Here is a 12,608-nt window from a genome sequence, read left to right as displayed (position 1 = left end):
CAAGAGGCTGCGTATTTTATTATTAATTTTTCTGTAAATATTTTAGGGGTCCTTTTACTAAGCTGTGGTAAAAAGTGGCCTTACCTATTGCAAACTGCTGTGGAGAGCTTTGTCTGGAGGCAGTATAAAGATATAAAATAAATATTAATAAATAAATGTAGGCCAGATTGTGTGCTTGAGAGTTTTTTGTATGTAGTAGTACTATAGGTAATGAACACGGGCAAGTTCTCTGTATTAATGGAGCACTACAGCATGACAGCACTTATATAAATCATTATCTAGGGAGTCCTATAGTTTCAGGGCTCGATATTCTTTGACACTTGTATGGATAGGAGCAGGTCTAGCCTAGTTACTGCACAGTGCTGACATTTACAGCATGCTAAGTGCACAGTGGATAACATGGTAGCATCTGTGCTATTGACAATGCACTGAAGGCTGTTCCAGCTAAAAATAATCTCCACATCCTGAAATGCCCCTTCAGAGACCCTTTACCCCTGCCAGATGGCCCTTCGGATATTCCTCACCCCTGATACTTAGCATGGGGTCTCCCTGTTGGGTAGTGAGGGGAAGGGGAAGCACAGGAGCAATCCCTAGGCGCTCCTGCTCCTTCCATGCATGGGTTCAAACTGGTGCCACTGATCCCAAGCAGTAGTCTTGTGGCACTCCTGTTGTGGTCAGACTGCCAAAAGCAGAACATATTTTTTTTGTAGAATTTTTATTTTATTTTTTACCCCTTCTGAAGTTGTAGGAAATTCAGACCTTGGACTAAAGATACACTATTTCAAAGCTGAACACGTATTATTGCTCTGTAAGTTCTCTTGGAAATGTAAAAATAAAAGTCAAATAAACAAACTATAGGCAATATCTTTTTTGCTGAACTAAAAGTACATTTGAGTTAGTTTTCAAGAGCTATGTTCTTGTTCAGGTCCGTGCAGGGTCGGCTCTGTTGTTTTTATTAAACATTCTATTAAAGCAATAGCCTTGCTGTTCAGGGTGATAATAGAAAGCTACATTATGATGTGACCTCGTCATGAAGCATGAGTGAAATGTTGATAGCGTACAATAAAGGTTGATATCCATTATCTTACAACAGCACTCCAAAAATAAGAAGTATAGCAGTACTTAAAAATAAATCCACTAGTGCTGTTGTTCATTAATATTGCTAGTGTGTAAATGCCAGAGCACAGAAATATAGTGAAATGATTACAGCTGGAAGACTGTGTACTGTAAGGGCTATGAGATTGGTTGGCACATGCAACCATTTGAATTCCGGCAAGAAATTCCCCTCAGTCAGCTGCTTTAGTTTTCTATCTAGCGTAAATCCTTAAAAGAAATTTGCCATAGTTGTTCAGGAATCTGGAGAAAGGCCCTTTACCCTCCAGACACTTGTGTAGGATAGTTTAGAAGGGCTTACAGAGGTCCTCTCTCTTGCAGAAGGCTCTAAGGTATGTTTAATAGAACATTCCCTTTTTCTCCATAGAAATTACAATGGACAGTAACAGTGAAGGCGGTCGGTCTCGGTCAGGTAGTGAGGGAAATATTTCACCTGTAAAAGAAGAGGCTTATTATCGCAGCACTGGTGGACACAGGAAATGGCCTCTACAGCGTACCAGGGCCTCTGATCATAGATACGGTATGCCGAAACTTCTTCATGCTTTGACAGACATTTTTAGAACTGGGTGCTAATGAGACAGCATTGCATGTAACGCAGACTTTGAGGAGAACTGACAGCTATCCCAGAGTTCCATGCTGCAGGTAAGTTCCTTCAGCTCAGCTGGTTGTTAGGTAGAAGAGCATGAAATTCATTCACTCCTTCCAATAACTGCCATACAACCAGCTTTTCATAATAAACAAGTCAAAGTGCACTGCATTGCATGACCCTTTGTTAATTCACCTCCTCCCATCACTACAAAACACCACGAAACATTTAGCACAGAGAATGTGTGCACTCACCAATTAATTTCACTGTTCATCACTCTGACAGCAGATACTGTTGTAGATTTCTGACTGAAGTTCTTATATCTAGGCTCACGGAAGTTCTAACAAATTTGCTACCAGGAATTTCAGTGTCTCCCTGCCTTGCAACGTAGGTATATAAAATGCTAATACATCACCCTCACAAATGCCACATTAACATTGTGTATGCTGGTTTAGTTAGGTTAGGAAGCTAGTAAAGGCAAGCACATGATACAATAAAAAGCAACTTCTGTCTCAAATTTAAGAAGCAATAAACAGCTTTCACATATAGTCGCCACTGTCACTATTTATTGATTCATCAGCACAGATGGGATGAGCGTTATTGGATAATTATATAAATTCCAAGCTTTTCACAGCTCATTACAGAAGGATTTAGATTCCCCCCCCCCCCCTCCTTATTCAACGGAGCTGTTTAATAGCAGAATTGAAAATATATACATATATTGAACTTTCAAGTACAGCAGAATAAGGAAGGCAAGAAATTAAACAAATCGGTTTTAGATTTAGGGCTAGATTTACTAAGCGGCGCTATGGGCGTGTTAGTGTTTTTAACGCACGTATGCGCCCATAGAAATGTATAGGCGCGTTAGTGTTTAACACGCCTTAAATTTACAGGCACGTTAAAAACACTAATGCACCTTAGTAAACATACCCCTTAGTGTCCATCTTGGTTGTGCATATTTCATTTTGTGCTATATATGTCAATTTTAGTGGAAAATGAATATAATTGTTTTTTAACAAAACAAAATGATTCTCCAACTTGCCTATTTTAAAGATAGCAAATGCAGAAGACATATAAAAGTATTGTTCTCATTTTTTTTTTTTAGCTCTTCCAAGCTTATATTATACTTGTGAATGTTGCTACTTTATTTGGAGAACTTGCTGACAGACATAATTTGGGGGTGGATGTGGAGGGCAATGCCTTCCAAAAGTCCTAGATGTTGGTGCTGAATTGACTCCTCCCATCAGTGCCAACAGGACTTCCCTGTTCCTTTTCTCTCTCAAATTAAGCAAGCAAGCTATGCCTACAAACCTGCTTCTTGATTGGATAAGCGGAAATTAAAATAATAATGATAATAAAATCCCTCACCACTTCACTGAGAGCTAGTGTTTTCAGGATCAGTAAGGGATGGATGTGCTTACTGGTTTATCAGCACTACTAAGGGTACACTTTAGAGGCATCCTTCCAGCTCAAATATCGGCGAAGGGTAGTTGGCTGACAAAAATGTGTGGATACGGATGGGGGAAGAGCAGACACAACTAATGGTAATCATGGAAAGTGAACAGAACTTAACCTTTTTGATGGGGTGATTAAACTTACTAACCGTGTGTCTAATCATCTTATTTTATAGATGATTACAGTAGCAGAGACCGTCTCTCCCCAGATGTATATGAAGAATCGGAGACCGACATGGGTATTGAAGATAATTCAGTCAGAATATTTGTGGCCCTTTTTGACTATGATCCATTGACTATGTCTCCAAATCCTGATGCTGCTGAAGAGGAATTACCATTTAAAGAAGGACAAATCATTAAAGTAAGATTTAATTACTGTAAATTATGTTACAAATTTTCAGCAAGTATTTTAAAACATTATTAGACTTTTTCACCTTTGGGAAAACAGATATATACCACAGTTCCCCTATTCTAAAACAATGGACACCCAATGTCCTCAACAAGAGTGGTCCATTCATGGAGGGAAATCTGTGCCTGAAAAAAAAACATTCAGTCAAGGGCTCTGGTTAATGCAGGAATATCAAAAGTCACTTTATTTAGATATACCTAGATTTCATTTACACATCTGAGAAGTCACCGAACCATCAGAATATTAATTATTAAAAAAAAAACAATTATCTGGACAAGAAGTGAAGAACACTGCCCTTAAAGAACATAGTCCATCAAGTTCAACATTCTGTGGCCAGTCTGAGTCACTTGGAAGTACATGGCCAGTCCAAATGAGAAGATACCGTTCTTATTACTCAATCCCAGAAGTAGTAGGCAGGAAGCTCCTACTTGATAATGGCTAATGGACCTGCAATCAACGTCCAAACCTTTGTAAAACCCAGCTCCAGTGGAGAAAATGTTTTTTGACTCTGACAGGATCATCTGTAGTTTAACACAATTTATACTCAAAACTTGATTAGATCCCTGTCTGAACCCTGATAAGAAGAAAGAACACCCCACTGAATGACAAAAGTAAATATTGTGATTATTGTTTAATTTTTTTGTTAAATAGTTATTCTTGTGTGAAAAGGTGTGTCGTAGTTGGTTGTATTCCTTGAACACCACTAAATGTTTCTTGTAACTATTGATCAGTCTCTCACATCACTCTTGAGGAATTTTGAGTCATTTTTCTATAAAGAATTACTTTAACTCTATATTTGAGGGCTTCCTTATATTTATTTATTTGGATTTTGCTCACACCTTTTTCAGTAGTAGCTCAAGATGAGTACACTCAGGTACACCAGGCATTTCCCTGTCTCTGGAGGGCTCACACTCCTTTTTATTTGAAGCAATGGAGGGTTAAGCGACTTGCCCAAGATCACAAGGAGCAACAGTGGGATTAGAACAAAACATCTGTTGTAACCAAAAGTTCAATTTTTGGCTAAATTTTCCATAAAACATCATTCCAGAAGTCTTGTGGGTCATTCGGATGGTCTTTACAAACATGAGATGAATAGTAACATCATCCCAACTGTCATGTATAATGATGGAGGTATTATGATATGAAGTTGCTTTGCTGCATCAGGATTTGAATGACTTGTCCTCAGTGACAGCATCATTAATTCCACTTTATATCAGGAAATTCTAGAGGACAATGTTAGATCATCAGCCCATGAGCTAAGATGAGCCTAATGTGGGTCATGCAGTAAGACAAACAACCCTAAATATTCAAGTAAACCTAGTACAGAATAGTTGAAGAAGTCCTAATCTAAACATTACTGAAAAAGATATGAAGTAAGCTGCTCATGGAGGGAAGCATTCAAATATCAGCATTGAACGGGTTTGTATGAAGAATGGGCCAAAACACCTCTAGTTATAGGAAGCCAATGAAGACTGGACAAGAGAGGGATCTGATATCCTGATAACTGCAAATTGTCACAATGTTTGCAGTGACATTTTTGTTTTGCAGGGCCTGAATAGAGCATGCTGGGAGGCCTAAAAAATAATAGATTACAATAATGACTGTTCTAAACTCTTATGCCTGAAAGAATAATTGCAACCTCCAGAGCAAGCAAATTCTGTAGATGTTTTAATATGGGTCTTCATAGAAATATGATTGTCAAATTGAACCCCAAGGTTCCTAAATGTAGAAGATAAGTGAATATCACAATTCATAACTCTCAGTAATAGAGAAACATTGAATATAGGAAAATTTATTCCAAAACTTTAGATATAGGAAGGTTGCTTCAGTTTTCTGAAGGTTTAATATCTATTTAGGTTAGTGTCTCAATGCAGTTGGCAGCAGTAGCAAGTATACAGTGGGGGAAATAAGTATTTGATCCCTTGCTGATTTTGTAAGTTTGCCCACTGACAAAGACATGAGCAGCCCATAATTGAAGGGTAGGTTATTGGTAACAGTGAGAGATAGCACATCACAAATTAAATCCGGAAAATCACATTGTGGAAAGTATATGAATTTATTTGCATTCTGCAGAGGGAAATAAGTATTTAATCCCTCTGGCAAACAAGACCTAATACTTGGTGGCAAAACCCTTGTTGGCAAGCACAGCGGTCAGACGTCTTCTGTAGTTGATGATGAGGTTTGCACACATGTCAGGAGGAATTTTGGTCCACTCCTCTTTGCAGATCATCTCTAAATTATTAAGAGTTCTGGGCTGTCGCTTGGCAACTCGCAGCGTCAGCTCCCTCCATAAGTTTTCAATGGGATTAAGGTCTGGTGACTGGCTAGGCCACTCCATGACCCTAATGTGCTTCTTCCTGAGCCACTCCTTTGTTGCCTTGGCTGTATGTTTTGGGTCATTGTCGTGCTGGAAGACCCAGCCACGACCCATTTTTAAGGCCCTGGCGGAGGGAAGGAGGTTGTCACTCAGAATTGTACGGTACATGGCCCCATCCATTCTCCCATTGATGCGGTGAAGTAGTCCTGTGCCCTTAGCAGAGAAACACCCCCAAAACATAACATTTCCACCTCCATGCTTGACAGTGGGGACGGTGTTCTTTGGGTCATAAGCAGCATTTCTCTTCCTCCAAACACGGCGAGTTGAGTTCATGCCAAAGAGCTCAATTTTTGTCTCATCTGACCACAGCACCTTCTCCCAATCACTCTCGGCATCATCCAGGTGTTCACTGGCAAACTTCAGACGGGCCGTCACATGTGCCTTCCGGAGCAGGGGGACCTTGCGGGCACTGCAGGATTGCAATCCGTTATGTCGTAATGTGTTACCAATGGTTTTCGTGGTGACAGTGGTCCCAGCTGCCTTGAGATCATTGACAAGTTCCCCCCTTGTAGTTGTAGGCTGATTTCTAACCTTCCTCATGATCAAGGATACCCCACGAGGTGAGATTTTGCGTGGAGCCCCAGATCTTTGTCGATTGACAGTCATTTTGTACTTCTTCCATTTTCTTACTATGGCACCAACAGTTGTCTCCTTCTCGCCCAGCGTCTTACTGATGGTTTTGTAGCCCATTCCAGCCTTGTGCAGGTGTATGATCTTGTCCCTGACATCCTTAGACAGCTCCTTGCTCTTGGCCATTTTGTAGAGGTTAGAGTCTGACTGATTCACTGAGTCTGTGGACAGGTGTCTTTCATACAGGTGACCATTGCCGACAGCTGTCATGCAGGTAACGAGTTGATTTGGAGCATCTACCTGGTCTGTAGGGGCCAGATCTCTTACTGGTTGGTGGGGGATCAAATACTTATTTCCCTCTGCAGAATGCAAATAAATTCATATACTTTCCACAATGTGATTTTCCGGATTTAATTTGTGATGTGCTATCTCTCACTGTTACCAATAACCTACCCTTCAATTATGGGCTGCTCATGTCTTTCTCAGTGGGCAAACTTACAAAATCAGCAAGGGATCAAATACTTATTTCCCCCACTGTATTCACTCGAGTCAACTAGAAGAACTGAATATCATCACAATAAAATACCTCAAGAATGGGGGTAGCTACTGTTAAGAGAGGCAGCAAAAAGCTCTTGGCTCTACACTCAAAAAGCCCTCCTGTAATGCATTAGTTACCTGCTCTCCATCCTTACAGGTCTGGCAACACTACCTCCCCCCTTCCTCCTGTAGGTTCGGCATTTATTCCTCTATTCCATCCCCTTTGTGGTCCTCTATACTTCAGATGTGTCAATGGCAGCAGCACCAATAAAAAGAAGCTGCTTCAGGCCAGCTTCTCGTGGGCCTTCCTTAGGCAACATCCATGTCTTGCCCACAGAAAGTTGTGTCAGAGGAGGTAGAATGTAGCAGAGAGAAGGCCTTGGTAGGAAGCAAGGAGTAGGGCAGAAGTAGAGACACTGGTGGTGGGGGGAAGGGGAAGAGAGAAAGAGAGTGGACCAAGGGGGCAACAGGGGAGAGATGCTGGTCTTGAGGTGAAGGTGGGCAACAAGGAGAGGGAAAGATGCTGCTCTGGGGATGCTATCCAGAAAGACCAGACTGAAGTCACAGATGTTAAAAACACCAAAATGATTTATTAGGACCCTACAAGGTCCGTGTTTCGGCCGAAAAGGCCTTCTTCAGGGGTCTTCAATTTGGCATATAAGGATATTCCTCCAAAAGTTCTCACGAAATGAGACGATCACTGGTGCTGTTTAAATAGAGCGTAGACTTTCCAGTCTGTAAATCTTCAGAAGAGCATTCATTTAAAGTCTTGAAAACCAAACAACAGATCTTAAAGAAAACATGAACCTTCAAGGACAACCAAAGAAGTTGCAACAGTAAAGGGGACACATGATCATATTTTCAGAGCCTTGAGCTCGCTCTCTCACTTGCATATTCTTACTCTATGTTACTGTTACAAAATAAAGTACCTTCTTCTATCAGATAATTAGATGATTTATTAGGATTTGAAAGAGTTATTAAGAGAATAATTTTTCAAAATAGTTTTCAAGGGTGATGATGCGGAGAAGCTGAAAGAAATCTTGACTGCATGTGCAACTTTCTTTAAATTAGGCACCTTATTTTCTAACTCCTCTTACGCTATATGTTCTATCTTTGCTTATACCCTAAGCTGTCTATTAAAATGTTCTATTACATATTGTGTTGACGTGGAGGGGCATTTTTGAAAGGGACGTCCAAGATGCGATTTGGACGTCCTTGTAAAATGGCGAAATCCAGGGGCGTGGAAACCCATCTTTTGTTTTGAAAATACCGTCAGAGATGTCCAAATCCTTAAATTTGGAAGTCCCTTGATTTGGTCGTCCCTAGACATGGACGTTTCTGACTTTCAGCGATTTTCGAAACCGAAGACATCCATTTCAAAACGTCCTAATGCAAGCCATTTGGGCGTAGGAGGAGCCAGCATTTGTAGTGCAGTGGTCCCCCTGACATGCCAGGACACCAACCGGGCACCCTAGGGGACACTGCAGTGGACTTCATAAATTGCTCCCAGGTACATAGCTCCCTTACCTTGTGTGCTGAGCCCCCCAAACCCTCCCCCAAAACCCACTACCCACAACTGTACACCACTACCATAGCCCTTAAGGGTGAAGAGAGGCACCTAGATGTGGGTACAGTGGGTTTGTGGTGGGTTTTGGAGGGCTCGCTGTTTCCTCCACAAATGTAACAGGTAGGGGGGGTATGGGCCTGGGTCTGCCTGTCTGAAGTGCACTGCAGTACCCACTAAAACTGCTCCTGGGACCTGCATGCGCTGTCATGGACCTGAGTATGACATCTGAGGCTGGCATAAGAGGCTGGCACGGCATATTTTTAAAGATGTTTTTTGAGGGTGGGAGAGGGTTAGTGACCACTGGGGGGAGTAACGGGAGGTCACCCCGATTCTCTCTGGTGGTCATCTGGTCATTTTGGGCACCTTTTTGTGCCTTAGTCATAAGAAAAACAGGTTCGGGTGAAAACGTCCAAGTGTTCATCAGAGACGTCCTTGTTTTTTTCGATTATGGGTCAAGGACATCCAAGTGTTAGGCACACCTAAGTCCCGCCTTCACTACGCCTCCGACATGCCCCCTTGAACTTTGGCCATCCTTGAGACGGAGTTTCAATTATACCGATTTGGACGTCTCTGTGAGAAGGACATCTATCTTCCGATTTATGTCGAAAGATAGACATCCTTCTCTTTCTATAATGAGCATACTATGCCTTATTTTGTAGTTATTTGAATATTTTTACTGCTGTAATTATCTATTGCTTATGTTTGATTTATTCTTACTGTACACCGCCTTGAGTGAATTCTTTCAAAAAGAGCTACTAGGGCTTGTTTTAAATTACCCCGTCCCATCTGCTCCTGGTTCAGCAATTGGAGTTTATTGGAGCCTTGCTACACACACAGCAGGCACGTGCCTTTCTCCCTGTGCTGAGGGTGGACACTCTAGTTGTACTCACCACTTGATTTTGAGCCAGCCAGCAGGTTACAGCTCAGTAGATGTTGAGGTAACTTGGCCACATGGCTTCCACTATGCATGTCACTCCCTTGACATGTCTTATTATAAGAACCAGTGGCGTTCCTAGGGGGGGCGGTGGGTGCAGTCCGCCCCGGGTGCACGCTGCTAGGGGGGTGCCACGCGCCTGTCGGCTCCACTCGTTTCGTGCTCCCTCTGCCCTGGAACAGGTTACTTTCTGTTCCGGGGCAGAGGGAGCATGGAACGAGCGAAGCCAACAGGCGCGCGGCACCCCCCCCCCCCCCCCAGCAGGTAAAAATGCACCTGGGGGGTGTCCTTTCCCCGAGGGAGGTGTCCTTCTGCCGGGGGGGGGGGGAGGTGTCATTTCGCCGGGGGGGGGGGGGGGCGCTGCACCTGGGGGGGGGCCACATCAGCAATCCGCCCCGGGTGTCAGCCGCCCTAGGAATGCCACTGATAAGAACTGCTCAGTGGACCCTAGCTTCCCAGTGGTGTCAGGCATCCGGGAACCTGGAGGATATTATCCGAGTAACACCAGAGTTAGTTCAGTCCCTCCTCTGGTGAGCAATTCATTGCAATTTGACCATGGGACTTCATTCCAAATTTCTCAGCCTCAGAAAGTGCTGACAATGGATGCTTCTCACCTGGAGTGGGAAGCTCACTGGGATGGGCTTCACGCTCAAGGTGCTCGGTCAGCTCAGAAGACAGATCTTCACATCAACCTTCTGGAGCTATGGGCAATCAGGAATGCTCTAAAAGGTTTCAGAGATAGGCTGTACAACCAAATTGCACTCATTCAGATGGACATTCGGGGGGAGGGTGGTACCGGATCATACACTCTGTGTCAGGAGGCTGTCCGAATGTGGCAGTGGGCTGCCCAGAACAGGATGGTTCTCAGAGCCACATACTGGCAGGCAAATCCAACAGCCTGGCTCATAGACTTAGGGTCATGCAACCGCATGAGTGGGCACTCAGCATGGGCACTGCCCGCGAGATATTTCATGTGTGGGGCACCCCCTCAGTGCCCCTTTGGACTGCAAGTGAGCATTAGCCTTTTACCTGGAGCAGACTAGGCCCTAGAGGCAGTCCATCAGCTTTTCATTTCTTTTGATCCCAACAGGATGGAGATCATCATCGGGAAACACACAATCTCCAACTGGCTGGCAGATTGCATTTATTTCACTTATGCTCAGGCTGGGCTGGCCCTTGAGGGTCATGTCAAGGCTCATAATGTCAGAATCACGATGGCATCAGTAGCCCACTTGGGATCAGTCTCTATAGAATATATTTGCAAAGCTGCAATGTGGTCCTCAGTCCACACATTCACATCTCACTATTGGCTTAAGCAAGATACCTGACGTAATAGTCTTGTTTGGACAGACAGTTCTGCAGAATTTGTTTAGTGTCTAGGCCCATTCTGCTCTGTTCCAAGCTGCACTCCCACACAGTTTGTATATAGTTTCAGGTTAATTAATATTTTGAACTGACCGTTGTGAGTTCCAGTTGTTCTACTGTTTTCAGTGAGCCTGGTAGCTAAGCATTCCCACATGTGAGAATTGTCTGGCCTGCTTATTCTTGGAGAAAGCGAAGATACTTACCTGTAGCAAGTGTTCTCCGAGGACAAGCAGGCCATCAATTCTCACATACCCTCCCATCTCCCCTTGGAGTTGTTTCATATTGTACTGATGGTCTCACGCTCTTGTGGCAGGAGGGAAGGCACTCGTGCATGCGTGATGGGGGAGCGGTCGTGTGCTCTTAAAAGATATATTATGCTATAAAAGTGTTCTACACTGGGCAACGTGGATGACATCGCCCAAACAGGTAAGAATTGATGGCCTGCTGTCTTCGGAGAATACCTGTTACAGGTAAGTATGTTCGCTATTTTGTATTTTTGTCCATTTTTTTATTTTATTATGCTTGAGCTTCTGTAATCCATTCTTGGCGTTATCAGTAGGTTGGACTACCTAAGAAATTAAATACATAGATTGATTTTTTACTTCCAAAAATATCAATCCTGCAGCTGTACTTTGTATTAATTGAATTTTTGTTAAACTAATTTTTGAGAGGTACCTGAATATAGAGAATAGCAATAGTCCAGCTGCAAAAGAATCAGTAGCTGGACAACCCAATTGAGCATCAGAAAAATAAGAACAAGTCAAGGGAAGTTGTTTTGAGTTTAAAAAAGGTCTCTTTGGTATATGGAAAATCACTGGGTTGCGCTTGCTGCACTGGGCTTTGTCTGATGACATCACCCACAATCATGCTGTCCTCTGACAACACTTGCTACAAGTGAGTAACTTCGCTTTACTATGGCAGGATGTTAAGGTTTATGCAATCAAAAGCCTTTTGTTGTATTAGTTGTGTAGATGAAACTCCTACTTTAATGCATTTTGAATTATATTATTTAGAAAGCATAATGTGAAAAATATACAAGGGTGGGAAGATTTATTATGTTAATTTCTTTTTTTATTAAACATAAAACAGAGTAAGTTACAAGCTATGTAATTACCACATTTAGGTGAAAACAACAATAATCCACATATCCCTCCCCCTGCCCCCTTAACTCAGTATCAAGTTGCGGATACATCTCGTTTCCTCTAATCACTGAAAAGTAAAATGTTATATATTCAACAAGTGTCCTCTTGCAGCTGGTGTCAAGGTCATCCAGAATGGTGCCCATCTGTTTTGGAATTTCAAACCTTTGGTTGATGAAATATTATCAACTCCCACTTTTTCTAATCTCATCATGATCAGCATTTGAGTACGCCACTGAGACCAAGAAGGACTTCTGACAGAAAGCCATGCCAGTAAAATGGTCTTTTTGGCCATAATTGTGGTGCGAGCTACAAACTCTCGATATCCCCGGGGCACTGGGGAGCTCAAACTTGGATGTCCAAACAGTAACTTTGGGTCAAGATGCCAGTTCACCTTCCATATATAGGATACCTGTCTGAGCAGGTCCTTCCAAAAATTTTTAACCCTTGGGCTCGACCAGAACATTGGGAAGATTTATTATAATAAGGAACTGTACTGAGAGCACAATGGCCTTGACAAACCAATATTTCAAAATAAGTTTGTAATGCATTGTTAT

The 12,608-nt window shown here is 42.6% G+C and overlaps 1 protein-coding gene across 1 annotated transcript in view; it reads left to right on the top strand.

Annotated features, from left to right (window-relative positions):
- The window catches only part of RIMBP2 (RIMS binding protein 2), a 592,869-nt gene that overhangs the window by 522,011 nt on the left and 58,250 nt on the right, over window positions 1-12,608 (top strand). The window contains exons 23-24 of the mRNA XM_030219259.1: window positions 1,481-1,633; window positions 3,330-3,514. Of these exons, the coding sequence (XP_030075119.1) occupies window positions 1,481-1,633; window positions 3,330-3,514 (338 nt within the window). The remainder of the gene's footprint in view (window positions 1-1,480; window positions 1,634-3,329; window positions 3,515-12,608) is intronic.

This window comes from Microcaecilia unicolor, chromosome 11, assembly GCF_901765095.1.
Source record: "Microcaecilia unicolor chromosome 11, aMicUni1.1, whole genome shotgun sequence".
NCBI classification, from domain to species: Eukaryota; Metazoa; Chordata; class Amphibia; order Gymnophiona; family Siphonopidae; genus Microcaecilia; species Microcaecilia unicolor.
This window is presented reverse-complemented; position numbering and strand designations above follow the sequence as displayed.